The 17646-nt window shown below is 41.9% G+C and overlaps 1 protein-coding gene across 2 annotated transcripts in view; it reads left to right on the top strand.

Moving 5' to 3' along the window:
- The first annotated feature begins 344 nt into the window (after window positions 1-344).
- fam91a1 (family with sequence similarity 91 member A1) overlaps window positions 345-17646 on the top strand; it is a 35863-nt gene continuing 18561 nt past the window's right edge. For both annotated transcript variants that reach the window (XM_030347104.1, XM_030347103.1), the window contains exons 1-12: window positions 345-627; window positions 1378-1462; window positions 1769-1920; window positions 4493-4550; window positions 5529-5596; window positions 5767-5880; window positions 6731-6821; window positions 9515-9577; window positions 9800-9906; window positions 10105-10143; window positions 14332-14444; window positions 14783-14892. In XM_030347104.1, the coding sequence (XP_030202964.1) occupies window positions 556-627; window positions 1378-1462; window positions 1769-1920; window positions 4493-4550; window positions 5529-5596; window positions 5767-5880; window positions 6731-6821; window positions 9515-9577; window positions 9800-9906; window positions 10105-10143; window positions 14332-14444; window positions 14783-14892 (1072 nt within the window). In that variant the 5' untranslated portion in view covers window positions 345-555. The remainder of the gene's footprint in view (window positions 628-1377; window positions 1463-1768; window positions 1921-4492; window positions 4551-5528; window positions 5597-5766; window positions 5881-6730; window positions 6822-9514; window positions 9578-9799; window positions 9907-10104; window positions 10144-14331; window positions 14445-14782; window positions 14893-17646) is intronic.

The raw sequence follows: 17646 nt of genomic DNA, 5'->3' as shown, positions 1-17646 counted from the left end.
CAACACATAAACACACTAGCTTAATAACATTTGCACATTTGCACTATACATGTATCACTCCGCTTTACAGGTGTTTTAACAACCGTTAATGATATTAACAGTGTTTTTCGTTGTGAATATGACATGAACCATCTTGAAAAACAGCCACATCCTTTGTTTAAAAATGAAGGCATTCAAAATTGACTACTGGTCCTCCAAAATTTTTACATGAATATGCCCGTCCTTGGAAACAAAAAGGTTGAGAACCCCTGATCGAATCCATTATAGAGCTACTAATTATCTGCACTTCATTGACATCACGTCAGTCACGCACTGGGCGGAAGTGACGAATAAGGCCAACAGCATGACGCTCGTGACGCTCGACAATACAACACGGAAGTTGGCATTATTGAAGAAGAGCATAACCCTCAGACGCGGTGTTTTTATTTGTATAAACCCAATTTGTCTTCCACTGTCAATTATCGGGGGGTACAGGGGGTACGGTCTCTGTGGACCCACCCAGCAGCCCGTGTGTCCGGACATCTGAACACAACAGCGTTTAGCCCACTAGGAGCTATGAACACGGACGTTGAGTTCCACATCAGGCAGAACGACCCGTGGAGCAAGATACCAGCAAACGTCAAGCAGGTACTATCTTGTCCCTTATATGATATATTAACCTGTCAGGGAAGGACACCGTGCTGTGCGATCGAACCAGCTGTCAGTTTCGAGACAACATGCACAAGAAGGATGCATGCATTGAACCGAATAAATCAACATTATTTATTTTATTCTAGGGAGCAAAGCCATGTCTATATTATAGGGAGCATGTCTTTATTATAGGGAGAATGTCTTTATTATAGGGACCATGCGTTTTAATATAGGGACCATGTCTTTAATATAGGGAGTTTGTCTATAATATAGGAACCATGTCTTTAATATAGGGAGCATGTCTTTATTATAGGGAGCAGAGCCATGTTTTATTATAGGGACCATGTCTTTATTATAGGGACCATGTCTTTAATATAGGGACCATGTCTTTATTAAAGGGAGCGTAGCCATGTTTTATTAAAGGGAGCATGTCTTTATTAAAGGGAGCAGGTCAATGTCTTTAGACTCGAGTCGTCACATGATCACCGGTTCACAGTTCTTCATTATATAGCATCAAGACTTTTCTCCACAATGTCGATATATATCAATGCATTCTGTAGCCGCTACCGTGATGCTGTTAATGACATGGATTGTAGCTCCAATACGTTTTATTTATTGGAGCTTGAGATGTTCAATGTGAGACTGAATTGAGCGGATTTGAATTCCGCTCATATTCCATCGGATAAATCACATCTCCGATTACCGATGACCTGCTGAAATGTGCATTCCTTCCTTTTCTTTCTGCAGAGTTTGGGAAACTCTCAGCGGGAGTATGAGAAACATGTCCTGCTGTACAGTATCCGCAACCAGCTGCGATTCCGCAATAACCTAGGTGAGCACATTTACTACACATGTAAATGGGTCTTGATGGGCCACCATGAAAGATTACATTTGTACCTATAATATAATCCACACCCGTTATACCCTAAATTATATCAATCCTATTATTCCCGACACCAGAAAGGTTGTAGCGAAATGAATCCACCTATATTTAGCTTGTCTCTTTATATAAGTTTTTGTGTGATGAAATGATCTTCAGCAAGGTTTCAGTACCCCTTTTTATACACGCAAATACCAACAATAAAGAGGTGTGTGTGTGTGTGTGTGTGTGTGTGTGTGTGTGTGTGTGTGTGTGTAGTGCGTCACGTGAGGAAGGATGAGCGTAAATACTATGAGGAGCTGCTGAAGTACAGCCGGGACCACCTGATGCTGTACCCCTACCACCTGTCTGACATCATGGTGAAGGGCCTGCGCGTCACCCCCTTCTCCTACTACATAGGGATCATGGAGGTAAGGACGTACTCGCAATAGAATAACTATGCAGACAAAATGCTCTGGGTTCAAACCCTAGTGTATGGCGGGCTCCTTGAGGCCTAACCCCCACCAGCTCATAAATTACATGCATCAGAGAAAATAAACAGTGACTTTGGATACGTTAAATGGCCTAAATATATGAATGCATAGAGTAAACTTTGGCAGATGGTTTCTTCCAAAGCAACTTTAAGTTATTGAAATGATATGCACTGACAGAGAAACCCACCAGGCTTTGGTTCCAGTCTGTTGAGTGGCGTAGCCCTGTTTTTCCCCTGGACCTCTCTCATTGAAACGCCAACTGCAGAAACTCTAGTTGTTAGTTTATTTCAGCCTGGCCCTTGGGGGGCTAAAGCAGCACAACCTAAACTTTGTGTTTCTTACTGGTCAGAGGAGATTGAGACTGGTTTTGGTTATATTTTAAAATCCTAGTCTTTCGGTCTCATCTAAATCTTCTTCAGAGATAACCATTCTCAGAACCATTCCGAAATGGAGAATACAATTATGGATTCAAAGCTCATTCTATTAATACACAACAAATACTATCCCAAGTTAAAGCAATAATGCCCTTCCAGAGGTGTGTGTTCAAATAAATCCCTTAATCATGGAAACTTGCACTACTGGGAAAGAATTAAGCAATATACAGTACAGTGATGTTGATAGGTTTTCAATGTAGTGAGTCCCCGGGACCCACAGGTGGCGAGTTGGGTGGGTCCCTGAGAAATTCAATGGGTCCCGAGTCGACTCCCCAGTTTAAAAAATGTGTTTCTTTTTTATTATTATTCTATTTCTTAAATTAAATTAATAGTGTTAAACTCCTTGATGGTGGTATGATATGGTTAGAGCTGGAGTACTCAACCGTTCATGTTTAACACTAGAAACGCCGGGCCATTTTTACTTACTCCTAGCGCCGCAAGAGGGGTCAAATGACCCCCAAGTCATTTTAATGAGAGGCTGTGCATTTGCACATAATGATCACTAGGTGGCGCCAATGAGCTATTACCGCGCGAGCGCCACATTTGTGTGTGTGTGTGTGTCACAAGCCTAGTCCTCACGATTTTGTCATAAATGTACATATATTCAATCAGAAGGATTGCCAAAAAAATCCTGTTTGATTTGCTCATTCGACACGAATGAGCACAGCATCGAGCAGTGGAAACGTGGGTTTATTTACTATGAAGTTTGTATTTTAATTGTTGAAATGAAATCAGCGGTGACGAGCTAGTTGTTTTGGTAGCGGCTAAATTAGCATGTCGCGATACCTTGTACAGGGGATCACGTCTGCGCCAAGTAGATGCGCAGAGGGTTGAAACAGCGCTTGTCCGATCTGCTCACAAGAAGGTTTCTTTGGCCAGTTACTGTGATTAAACACGAGTTGTTTAATGTTCACAATGTATCGTTTTTCATGGGGAAAATGAGATGCGTCCCCGGGACGCATGGATAGTGAGTTTAGTGCGTCCTTTCAGATTTTAATGCGTCAGGGACGCAGGACGCGTGCCTAGCAACATCACTTAATACATCAACTAACATAACATAATAACTAGGCCATGAAACAATAATTCATTCCACTGCATTTTGAACATGCTTAAAAACAAATTGATATCTCAGATAGATTTTCTATTCTATGATCAAAAGGCTAAACTTATTCTAGTCAATTTATGAACAAACCACCCCTTTAAATGGTATTAGTTAATCAATCCCTCACCTGACATAACCAGGAAGCCTAAATATAGGTGCTTGTGTTATCTATGTCGAGACCAGAGCTCCAAAAAACATTTTTTAGCCATTCTAGATGCAAGGAATTGGACTAAAGAACTGAAGTGAATCAAAACATCGGTTACATCCTCTCTACTTAGGCATGACTGTTCACACATGTATGCCGTCATGCTCACCTGATATTAAATGTCTTGTTGTGGACTCTGGTTGGCAAGAATACCCCTCAGGTGATTTGATCTTAGTTGGGCACTAGGTGTCACTCAGACTCTGAATAAATCTCTGCTACAACTGGCCGTGATTGAAATACACTGACACCATGGAGAATGTGAGCTCTTTGCACTGTTTATCGGTCTTTGTTGATGAGCCGATAAGCATGACGCCAACAGGCTCTTATTTAATGTGAACTCTGACCTGTTCATCCGTTCTCATCCTTTTTCACGTTGAACTGCATTGTACTATAAAGAATTGATTGACCAATATTAAAAATATAAGGAAATTATATTCCTGCCATAGCAACTTTATTATGAGTAGCTAAGACAGGAACATTGATTTATACTGTGATACACGCATTGTTCTCTTGTTCTATTACAGTTCTCTCTCTGAAGATTTACAACTCGTAGTATTTCAGTTGAGCTTATTCATGCCAACACTACCGATGTAAACCGCTTACACTGCCCAGGGCCACAGCATTTTTTCTGTTTAATTTAACGAACTAAAGTGTGGAACATGAAGGAGTGCAGCAGCCTTATCTTAATCCTGGTATTAATCAGAGAAAGGAGACGCACATAAGGGATTGAGATGAAGAAATTGGTTTAATTCTCCCCTTTCCCTCCAGGACATCATGAACAGCGAGAAGAGCTACGACTCACTGCCCAACTTCACTGCTGCTGACTGTGAGTTTCCCCCCCATCTCCTTCACTTCAGAACTTTTCTCATACTCTTTCCTGTCAGCCTGAAACGTCTACTGGGCTTTCATCTCTTTAGCGCAGTCCGCATCTCACTCAAATAAGAAATAGAATCTGGCGCGTGATGCGGTACCGACGCCTCAGAACAAGTCTGGGAACGCTGACCTTGAACAGTTTGACCCTGCCGGGCTTTCATCTGGTGACTCAAAGCAGCGTTTGATTTTGCAGTAACGTTTGCGATGCTTGGAGTGCGTTTATCTACAGAGAGGTTTGGAGAGCTCTGGAGTCCACACAGGGTTTCACTCGGCTACGCCAGGAGGATACTGTTATTTCATTTTTCCATCGAGAATGAGTCAACATGAAAAAATGCTACTTTTCTGTATCTTTCCTTAAGGTCAAGATACAAACCCTGCTAATATCTTCCTGAGATCATTTATGATTTTGTTGTGAACAGCTTCAGAATGTTCTATAAAACGGTACTGTACACGGAGACCATACACAACTGAGCTTGTTATTTGTCAAGTTTTGTAACTCGTATTGTAAAAACAACATAACATTTCTCTGAAAAGATTGAAATCATATTGTCTGCGTTTCGAGAGAGAGAGAGAGAGGGAGAGAGAGAGAGAGAGAGAGAGAGAGAGAGAGAGAGAGAGAGAGAGAGGCACACTCACAGAGTAATCCCTACAGCCCTCTTATTGTTCTGTTAGTAGTAAGTGATGGTGTGCCACTGGAGAGATGGAATGAGACACTCTCCTGGCCACTGGGTGCCTTCTCCAATCAAAATAACTTACCAATATGAGGCTGTCAATTTGTCCTGAGGGTCTGTAATTTAAAAATGCCAAAGATACTTTCCTGCTAGCAGGGCTGCAGCATGGATTGGCTGTAGTGTTTTGCGCATGTGTACACACAGTAATCATTGAGAGTGACCATGGGGCATTTATTTGACTCAACCAAACTCATCCCCAGGTCTGAGGCTGCTGGGCATCGGGAGAAACCAGTACATCGACCTGATGAACCAGTGCAGATCTTCTAAGGTAAGAAACGTTCTGTTTCCTGCTATTCATCCACTCATATAGTGCTGTTGAATTCCACTGCCAACCGGGTGGTGTTTTTCTCTTCCCTCCGTGTTTGAACCTCAGCTCACCCACTTTTCCTCCCCCCTCCCCCACCCTTTTATCTCTCTCTATCTCTCATTGCTCGCCAGAAATTCTTCCGCAGGAAAACAGCCCGGGACCTGCTGCCCGCCAAGCCGGTGGAGATCTCGGTTGAGCCGTGGTGGGTGGCCCAGACCGGCTTCATCACCGAGGACGACATCAGGGTAGGAGGAAGGCCTTATTGTTCCAACATTTGGGATCCTTTTATTGAGATTCCCAAGATTCACGTCTCCCAAACCTATAGAGATCTTTAAGTGATTGTATGTCAACCTTGGAAGGTGACTTTGTTTTTTGCGACGATATCAAACCTCTAAATACTATCACAGTTTTATCCAAATCACCTTGGAACAAAGGTCTAATCCATGAGGGGAGCGGACATTTGGGGTTCAGCGCGGTCGGCTTTCCCTGGGCCCCTAACACCCTAGCCCCTACAATAATTTTTCATTGGGGGCCACATAAGAAATTCTGAATACCTTTGCGGGTCGAGGACATTCTGTCAAGTCTTAACTATAGCATAACATTAGATTGGATTAAAGAAAATATATGATTGTAACTCTTATTAAGCATTTTTAATTAAAAGTCATTACAAATTTATATGAATAAAATAATTAAATGTATGTGCACAACAGAATTGCAGGGACATATAATGCCCGACCACATCCTGCTCTACACCATCCTGCCCCAACACCTCAACACCTTTTTTTATTGTAGTGATGTATTCTAACATTCATTCAGGAGCTGTTTTAATATCTCAGTTCCCGTTGTTGCATCAATTACATGTCTAATGCAACCATAGAAAAATCTATTTGCTTTAAACGAATGTCCCTGCAAACTGCATTTTCCACTGTGGGGAAAAAATCCCTCTAGCAATATGGAATTTTTGGGCAATCTTCAAATTCAAGGGCTCTGATTAAAATGACCTTTTCTGCCACTTCAAGGCAACTGGGGCCCGCTTGGGGTGCTTATTCTCTCTCGCTCTCTCTCTCACGGTCCTCCTTTGCTGTCTGATTGCAGATCTGCTCCCCGGCCGAAAAGAAGGCCATTGATAAGATGATAGATACAGGTCCCCAGCTGCTCGGATCAATGGAGTATAATGTGGTCCTTAGTGAGTACCTCTCTCTTTTCTTTAACCATCCACTGTTCTGATCTAGTAGCAACAATCGGTGAATCTGCAGCCAGCTGAGCAACCACCCTCCTCATCCAACCATTCTGCTGGGCTGGCCTGTATTTGAATGGTGCTGTCACGTTAAAATTGTACCGGGGGCGAAAATTGTACCGGCCTACGTCATCAGTTGTTGACAACTTGACAACTGATTTGATTGGGTTGTCCGTTGCCGGGCAGGTTTCAAAAAACATTCAGCTCATGTTTCCAAAGACGAAATAACATAATACAGATAACGGATCGCTAGATAACACGTGTTTTTACTTTATATTTGTATTGTATTGAATTGTTTAATCGAATTTAGCTAGTAAACTGAGTGTTTAAGGCAGGTTTCAAAAACCATTCGCGCTTATGTTGCCGAACACCAAATAACATAATACAGATAACGGATCGCTAGATAACACTTGTTTTTACTTTATATTTGTATTGTATTGAATTGTTTAATCGAATTTAGCTAGTAAACTGAGTGTTTAAAGCAGGTTTCAAAAACCTGTTTTGTCACGCTCAATGAAGGAGTGCAATGAACGAGCATGAAAGTTCGCGAATGTTCAAGAACCTTCCTACGTCATTCGACGCGATCGCCCGTTGCCAGGCAACAGACGATCGCGTCGTCTGTTGCCAGGCAGGTTTGGAATTTGTCAACAACTGATGACGTAGACCGGTACAATTTTCGCCCCCGGTACAATTTTAACGTGACAGTGCCAGTAGTATTTACGTTTTGTGAAAAAGCGACTTAATCACACCAAGGTTGTTTTAGGTGACTCTAGCCTGTGAATAAATTAGTTAAACAAAACACAATCGGGAATCATCAGCTTTGGTCAAAGTCCCTGCTTGCCTATTAAGCCTATTAATTTTTTCAACAAACGGCCCTTAATGCATCCATAGTTGCAAACTACATTCACAGACCTATAATTATTGCTAATTTATGTGTATTAATTATTAATTTTGAGAGGAGTCTGCGCTGAAGCCAGTGTTAATGCATTTCAGTACGTCAATATCGGTGGCCTTTAATAACATGACTTTGTGCAGTTGTATCGCAAGAGCTTCGTTTTGGATACCAGCTTTCTCGGAATGGGGGATAGTTTACTTTATTTTAGGTAAGGTATGGGAAATACCCTCCAACGCATAAAAAATTATCATAATTCCCCTTTTCCACCAACTGCAATCCACTACACTATTTTAAAAAGTGAAAATCCATTTCATTTGAATCTGCTGAATGCATTGGATCCTTTAGTGAAAGGACGGAGTAGGCCGATTTTCACATTAAGCTTCTCCGACACTTTTGTTGACAGCGTTGGGTGAACTAGAACCAGCCTACAAGCTAGGGCTGGGAGATTTTCCATACAAATAAAATCTCTGCTTTTTCCTAACCAAACCCAATTATCGATTTTAATATTTCTTTTCTACAAATGACAAATATATATACATATATCTTAAGTTTGGATTTAATTTGAAGACAAGCAATGATTAACAAAAGCAAAATAAATGACAAACATCTCCCACTCTGCTGCGTGCTTCAGTTTAAGATATTGGGATAAATGTGTTGTGCTGCTGCTTTTGGTTGCCACAGACTTTAAGCAAACTCTACACACACTTTTTTGAGCGCATGCTGAAATGTTGATATTTAGCTTTTTTTTTAAATAGTTCATTTAAAAAAATAAATTTGAAGACATATAATGGTGTTTTCCCAACAAGTAAACATAGTATATGAGTTCCAGTCTCTGGTACTTCCACAATAAGTAAAGACTCGTAGTGGGGGTTGTCTCGGCCATGGTTGAGAAGAATTGGGGGAAAGGAACTTTGGCTTTGACTCTCTGAAGTCCAGATTGAACCGCGATATGGAGGAGAAAGGGATAGTTCTCCCGAGCTGTGGCTGGACTGCCACGAACATCCCCTGCCAGAGCTATCGGACTGCCGCCAGAGCTTTGGCAGCAGTCCGGCATCACCGGCGGGGGGAGCTCGTGGCAGCTCCCCCGGATGCCCTGCCAGGCAGTCACATGGCAAACTTACAAATTAGACATCTATTTTTGTATGGCATTTCCCTTCTTCTGAAATGCTCGAACATCTCCTCCCAGCGCTTGTCCGCTGGTCCACAAAATCGTATCTATGCTCTGATTGGACGGGGGTGGGGAAGTGGGAAGTATATTCAAATGTGCCTCCTTCCTACATAGGAGGGGGCACCCAAACTGACTCGCTCGTTTGGTACTGAAGGTGGGGTACCTTCAGAAATGCATATCTCACTGAAAAAATCATGTACAGACTTATTTCAAAGTTTGAATGCGTGTGGGAGCACCAGAAATCCAAAACAACACCCCAAATCTCAGGAAAAGAGTTGTTTTCATAATGTCCCCTTTAATAATCGATTTTCTTTTTAAAAAATTGTCCGAAACCATAAATTCGAATTACAATTAAAAAACGATTAATCTCGCAGCTCACTACAAGCGGCCTACTTCCGTCAGCGCTGAAAAGAATGATCTGGAAAACCCATCAGGATCGGCGCTCTTAAACGGAGTGCAGCTGGACTGTAGTGACACCTCTAGGTTGGAGAACGAGACCCTATGATGTTGGACACGGTCACAGGAGCATATTCATACAAACAGAATAAATTCTAATCTATTATCTTTGTCTTCACCTAGGTCTATACAACCGTGGCTTCATCTATCTAGATGTCCCTATATCTGAGGACAGCTGCATCTCAGGTGTGTGTTTGTGTGTGTACTGTGTACAGATTCATGCATGTGTGTGTTCTTGTTGCATTTAAGTAATAACTTGCTTCTGTAGCACCAGTTATCATCCTGATTAGCCTTTAAGCACTATCTAATTCACAATCATGGGAAATGGGTGTCTCATCGATCCGGCCTAAGCTGCAGACCGGAGACCACAACAACGCTCACTTAGTGTAACGTCTCTGTCCCCCTCAGTGCCCCCGCTCGAGGGCTTCGTGATGAACCGAGTCCAGGGCGATTACTTCGAAACACTCCTTTATAAAATCTTTGTTTCAATTGACGAGCAGACCAACGTGTCAGAGGTAGGCTCTTATCTATTGCTGTGGTCGCATATCTCGCCCCGTTAACTGTTGTTGGTCTGACCATCGTCCGCTGGTTTGTGTGCGTATCGATCATGTGAACTGCTTCTTTCTTGGTTCCATAAATAGGTTTTAATTGGTTTCTTTTGTTGTGTCCCTCCCTTCTGTCGTTCTGTACTCCTCTCTTACCCTGATTCTCAGCTGGCCAACGTACTGGAGATTGACCAGGGCTTGGTTAAGGTGGGTAAACACTCTTCACTGACCTCTGAGAGAGTGATGAGGAAGAGGAAGGTTGTATTGTAGCATTTAGCTTATGTCTCATCTGTACGATAATGCTCTGTTTTAACGGGTGTTCCCACAATGTGTCTGATGGGCTTACTGGTTCACATTAATATGGTTCCATGCCTGGTGGGACATAGTGAAAAGCGTGTAAGTGTAAAATGTAATTGAACAATAAAAAACCTGAATGGATCTGACAAATTGAATCTTACATTAACCAATGGGCGTTTACTATGGAAGCATATATGTAGCAAAATTCAAATGGCAATGCAATTTGCAATATTGACAATTCATTATGCAATTTAATAATGAAATGAACGTTATGCAAAGTGTATTTTAATATGCAAAGTGACAATGAAATCCTCAATAAAATTTGGAGTTCCATTATTCCAATTGATAAGCTATAGCTTCCTCGTGATTTCATTGCACATTCACTTGGGATTCGAACTCATTCCATTTACTGGGGGTCTTTCAAGATGAGATTCCATTCCATCGTGCCGTTCAGCCACAAGACTTGATCAGCTGCAGTACTAAAAAGTACTACTAGACTTCCTAAGAGCAGGAGGCAGCCAGATCAACTTGTGACCCGACTGTCCATGTTATTATAGACCATGGTATTTGTCTCGTTTCCATTAAGAAGAGGCCATTACACCAGTTATTCAACACCTAATGTGTTTCCCTCCACTGCCTACAACCCAAACTAAAATTATGTTATTCGATCTTTCACTATCATTTCGGTCGCCTGATGTGTAGTCTCTTTCTCTGGATCGTCTCTAAGCAAAGCAGTGAGCTCGAGAATCAATGTGAGACCAGGCAGGCAGTATCACTCGAGACAACGTTTATTCAGATCAACAAAGCATACCTACAGATCGTCCAAGGGAGATAAGGCCCCTGACTAATTATTCCAGTAAAGTAGCACACGCGGTTTGCGCACCCTTCACCGGTGCGATCCGGTGCAGGCATGTTGGTCGCTGTTTCGGACCCTGCATCCCGCTGCTTATCTAGAGCTGCAGAGGCCCCCCGCAGCAGCTCCGCCGCCGTCTTTTCACCTTATTATTTTTGTAAAACTTTCGCCGCGCTCCGTGTGTTGCAAAATTCAAATTACATTTCAATCCGCCAAACGTTTTGCTAAATCTTTTGCAAAGCGTTTTGCATAATCTTTTACAAAACGTTTTGCAAAATCTTTTGCAAAGGGTTTTATGGATTGAAATGTCATTTGAATTTTGCAACGGACGGAGCTTGGCGAAGTGCAATGCAATCACGGGGACGCTAGCTTTTCAATTTGAATAAAGGAACTAAAAAAAATTGACAAAGTGTTATTCTATTTTTATTTATTATTCACTTTGCATATTAAAATACACTTTGAATAACGTATTTACAAATTATATTATTAAATTGCATAATGTAATTTCTTATTGAATTGCAAATTGCATTTCCATTTCAATTGCAAATTGCATTGCCATTTGAATTTTGCTACATATACAGGTCCTTCTCAAAAAATTAGCATATTGTGATAAAGTTCATTCTTTTCCATAATGTAATGATAAAAATTAAACTTTCATATATTTTAGATTCATTGCACACCAACTGAAATATTTCAGGTCTTTTATTGTTTTAATACTGATGATTTTGGCATACAGCTCATGAAAACACAAAATCCCTATCTCAAAAAATTGGCATATTTCATCCGACCAATGAAAGAAAAGAGTTTTTAATACAAAAAAAGTCAACCTTCAAATAATTATGTTCAGTTATGCACTCAATACTTGGTCGGGAATCCTTTTGCAGAAATGACTGCTTCAATGCGGCGTGGCACGGAGGCAATCAGCCTGTGGCACTGCTGAGGTCTTATGGAGGCCCAGGATGCTTCGATAGCGGCCTTAAGCTCATCCAGAGTGTTGGGTCTTCCGTCTCTCAACTTTCTCTTCACAATATCCCACAGATTCTCTATGGGGTTCAGGTCAGGAGAGTTGGCAGGCCAACTGAGCACAGTAATACCATGGTCAGTAAACCATTTACCAGTGGTTTTGGCACTGTGAGCAGGTGCCAGGTCGTGCTGAAAAATGAAATCTTCATCTCCATAAAGCTTTTCAGCAGATGGAAGCATGAAGTGCTCCAAAATCTCCTGGTAGCTAGCTGCATTGACCCTGCCCTTGATAAAACACAGTGGACCAACACCAGCAGCTGACATGGCACCCCAGACCATCACTGACTGTGGGTACTTGACACTGGACTTCAGGCATTTTGGCATTTCCTTCTCCCCAGTCTTCCTCCAGACTCTGGCACCTTGATTTCCGAATGACATGCAAAATTTGCTTTCATCCGAAAAAAGTACTTTGGACCACTGAGCAACAGTCCAGTGCTGCTTCTCTGTAGCCCAGGTCAGGCGCTTCTGCCGCTGTTTCTGGTTCAAAAGTGGCTTGACCTGGGGAATGTGGCACCTGTAGCCCATTTCCTGCACACGCCTGTACACGGTGGCTCTGGATGTTTCTACTCCAGACTCAGTCCACTGCTTCCGCAGGTCCCCCAAGGTCTGGAATCGGCCCTTTTCCACAATCTTCCTCAGGGTCCGGTCACCTCTTCTCGTCGTGCAGCGTTTTCTGCCACACTTTTTCCTTCCCACAGACTTCCCACTGAGGTGCCTTGATACGGCACTCTGGGAACAGCCTATTCGTTCAGAAATGTCTTTCTGTGTCTTACCCTCTTGCTTGACGGTGTCAATGATGGCCTTCTGGACAGCAGTCAGGTCGGCAGTCTTACCCATGATTGCGGTTTTGAGTAATGAACCAGGCTGGGAGTTTTTAAAAGCCTCAGGAATCTTTTGCAGGTGTTTAGAGTTAATTCGTTGATTCAGATGATTAGGTTAATAGCTCGTTTAGAGAACCTTTTCATGATATGCTAATTTTTTGAGATAGGAATTTTGGGTTTTCATGAGCTGTATGCCAAAATCATCAGTATTAAAACAATAAAAGACCTGAAATATTTCAGTTGGTGTGCAATGAATCTAAAATATATGAAAGTTAAATTTTTATCATTACATTATGGAAAAGAATGAACTTTATCACAATATGCTAATTTTTTGAGAAGGACCTGTATGCTTCCATAGTTTATAGTTTTTTTTTCTCCTACTTGTGTAATATCATCCTGGTCATCGGAGCTCCAAATAGATAAGATATTAAATTGACAAATTGATGCAACTGTGTAAAATATCACATATCATTATTTCATAAGCAAACATCATTGGTGTTTTGATTTCCATTTAAAATTGTACTCCTGTCTTGTTTGAAAGAAATCAAATGGAAATGGATGCCCTTGAGTTTGGTAAGGAAGGCACATTGAGAAGCAAGTTGAGATTCCTTCCGTTTTCATTCTTTTTTCGCTCTTCCTCTCACGGACAGAGAAAGAGAGGGAGAAAGATGAAATGTTTAAGATCCAGCATGCCTTATGGCAAAGGAGCGTGTGAATAGCCCTCTGATGTTGAGATGGTTTCTCTTTCTAACTGGTTTCGACCTAGTTTCCTCTCATTGGCTATTCACTGGCTGTCACACAGGCCCATTGGCATAACCTCCAGCTTAATGACTGAACCCGACCTGTGATTTGGATCCCAAGGGGAAGTCAATTTCTGGGGGGTCGCCGTTGCAGGCATTCCCCTTAGCAATGGAATTCCTGGAAACATTTTATTTATTACTATTTATTACTATATATTTTAGTTATTCTGAGGAGTTTTCCTTTTTCTATATATAAACTAAATTAATTCCAAATCATGTCGACATCCTTGCGTAATTAGGCAGGTATTGAATGATTAAAAAGCAATCAAAGTCTCATTACCAGTTTTGCTAACTAATGAAATTGAAAAGGGAAGGCAAAGTTTTGTGTTTTTAATAAACTTGATGATTTAGTGGTTTCATTCTTTCACGGATTGATCGGAGGGAAAACTTTATATATATTTATATAAAGTTTTATAATATATAATTATATGTTAACATGCAAACGCCTTTCGTCCTACCAGTTTATTCACAGTTTCTAAGTTTGAAATCGCACCTGTATCTATGAAATGATCACAATCATCCAATCAGAAAACACAACAGCAACAACCACAGTATTGACGCGCTAGCTAACTGATTATTCTTCGGCTCTTCCCTCTACCAGAATGCGGTTTCCATGTATTGTCGTCTGGGTTTTGCCATAAAGAAGGGCCAGGCATTCAGCTCCGACCAGCTCCACCTGACCTGGAAGAGCGCCCCCTCTGTCAACAGACTGAAGTATGCCCCCCGTTTAATATCAGTTAGATACAATTCTAGAGATAAGATTTACCGCAGCCAGCTGCCACTATGCTGCTCCCATCTTAATTATCCCCTTGTCCATTCATTCACACCTTTATAGATTTTTTAAATAATACAGACCTCAAATCCCCGACCCCTTGGATTATATTTTGGTGGACTTTGATATTTATGCAAGGAATCGCTGAACTATCTTTGTGTGTGTGTGTGTGTGTGTGTGTGTGTGTGTGTGTGTGTGTGTGTGTGTGTGTGTGTGTGTGTGTGTGTGTGTGTGTGTGTGTGTGTGTGTGTGTGTGTGTGTGTGTGTGTGTGTGTGTCAGGAGCACAGTGGACCCCCAGAAGATGCTCCTGTCCTGGGAGCAGGGTAGCCCCGTCATGGAGGGTGGGTCCTCAGCCACTGACACGGACACCACCAGTCTGGAGGACCAAGGTCTACACACACACACACACACACACACACACACACACACACACACACACACACACACACACACACACACACACACACACACACACACACACAGCTGCTTAGATGCAAACTCACATAGAAATACGCACATACACACAGACATCAATGTCTCCAGATTCTGTGCAATAAAACCGTTAATTGAGGCATTCATTACTCTTGGGCGGTACCAATTTTGTCATACCTTCCTGAAATTTCACCGTGACATGTTTTTTTAAGTCTGCGATAATTTCCACCGATGCACACATATGTACATCGGTGGAAACTGTATTCTATACAGTCTAAGTGATTTATACCCACACCACCCTGGCCACCCAGTCTCTACCCTGCTGTTAATGTTGTACAGCTGGCAGGATAGAATCCTAAACAGCCATTACATTTGTTTTAAACGTAACGTTGATCCCGTCTTTAGTTCACTATGTCACATCTGTTGAAATCCAATATCTTTCCAACTTAAACCATACATACTTTCAAACAATATAAACTGCTATTGTGATGTGTGATTGTTTTAATACACCATCATAGCAGCAGTGTGCTGCTATGACTGTCACTCTTGATGACGTTGGGGGTGGAATGCCACTTATCGTTGGCGACCACACCCTTTTCAGTCTCAACAACAATGCAACGGCTTTGACTTTAGTTTTGGATATTTTGACTTTTTCCTTTTGACTCTGAGGAAGGTAGGTTGGCTACCCAAGGAAAAAGGTTAACATTTTAGTCAACACATCTACAATGGTGGGTTGGCTGACCCAAGCACAAAGGTCATCATGTACATGACTCTGAGGATGGTAGGTTGGCTACCCAAGGAAAAAGGTTAACATTTTAGATGACACATCTGCATTGGTGGGTTGGCTGGCCCAAGCACAAAGGTAATAATTTAGATGACACTGAGGAAGGAAGGTAGGGTGGCTAGACAATACAAGAAGTAGGAAACACAGCTTTATATGACTAAAAGGAAACAACATATGGATTTTTTCATCAAACCTGTGATGCCACCAGAGGCCAGTATACATATAAACTGCTTCTAAGAATACACCGACACAATGAAATCCACTGCGGTGTGTAATGGATAGGAACCAGATGCAGGTGCAAAAGCACATGGCTGAGAGGCAGAGGCTCTCGGATTGATGCTTCAAACATTGACACAACAACAGCGCTAACGAATCCCACTGCAAGTCCAATGGCATTCTCTCATCCTCCATGTGAACTCTGTTAGCTGGAACGTTTGGAAACGTCAGTATTACATATGTTCAAACACTAACAAACACATCGGATTGCCATCAGGGTGTCTGTGAATACTTAAGTGAACACTTGATTTTTCATGTGCAGCTCCTTCATGTGTCCACACTCTGTTGTTAGTGGTTAGGGGGCAGAACCCAGAGGGCAGCCTCTGGGTTAGCCTCTGGGTTGGCCTCAGGGCACGCCCTGATTTGATTCTCTAATTAAAAGTAGATTCACTCAGTGTCTGTAACCAGCAATGTTGATGGAAAGATGACCGATAGAAAACTTAGACATGAAGATTTTAATGTTTGGACGTTAATGGGTCAGTAAAAACATGAAGAGCTCGGCAAATTTTTTTCAGCATGAAGACCCATAAAATAAGCCCTCCAGACAATTTTTTTCGTTGATAATCGAGTATAGAGCTTGCCCGCGAATGCCCGGAGTAACAGCCCAAATGGCTTCCATGTTAATGGTTAGGGGCAGTGTAAATTCTTCCATATCAGCATTTATTAATCATTAATATTGATCAAAATAGCCCCAAACCTCTGCAGTAGCATGACAAGGGTCCCTACACATATATCGAAGCATCAACACTGTTTTTCAAGTCTTTGCCTTACCCGGTAGGTCCATGTTTCCAGGAAGTCCACACAAGTCGATTACTGGCTACCGTAAATAATATAATAGACGCGCCAAAAATGTTTTCTTAACAATCTCCCCTCTTGATACTTGACTTTTTTAATGTTTGTACTGTACTGGGTCAGTAAAAACTTGACAAGCTTAATGTTCTTTCTGTAGTGGGTCAGTAAAAACAGGAAGAGCTCAATGTTTGTAGTGAAGGTCAGTAAACGTGCTTTGTCTCTCAGTGGTTCTGTCAGCTTCAGACACACACACACTGTCATTCTCGCGCCACACATACACTGCTCCTGTAACAGAAGCGTAGTGTGTACTGAATGCATGTTGATGATTATACACTTCCTATAGGGGGTAACTACATTGGCACGACACCGGCTTCCTCCATCACAACATTTCTCGCGATCGACTCCAACTCAGCCCGCGATTGACTGTTAGACTACGATCGACTTGTTGGGCACCCCTGTTATAGAGGTTGGCAACTATCAGGTTGAATAACCAGCAGGAGAACAACTGCCAGCTATGATGTAAATGCCAGTGGGAAAATGCATGAATTGACTGCCCAGAGGGGAGGCAACTCACAGGACTCTGGTTGACAGATTATCTGCTACATCCTGATTCCACAGTACTAGTATATGGCAGTTGGCAAACCTGTCTAAAGAAAAAACAAACACAAGCATAGCCATGCAGTGGAAACATGTCATGGGCATAATGTAGTTAACTAGCCATGGAAGAGATGGTGGTTCATGGCTCAGGGTACATTCAACTAATTGATGTGTCTTAATAATAAGATGTGTTCAGTACAGTTCTGCAAAATGTGCAGCTTGATACACCAATAGAATCCCACTTAACACATGTGATCTGCTA

This window comes from Gadus morhua, chromosome 22 (assembly GCF_902167405.1).
Source record: "Gadus morhua chromosome 22, gadMor3.0, whole genome shotgun sequence".
Taxonomy (NCBI): domain Eukaryota; kingdom Metazoa; phylum Chordata; class Actinopteri; order Gadiformes; family Gadidae; genus Gadus; species Gadus morhua.
The sequence above is the reverse complement of the archived record's forward strand: the minus strand, read 5'-3'. Positions and strand labels throughout refer to the sequence as shown.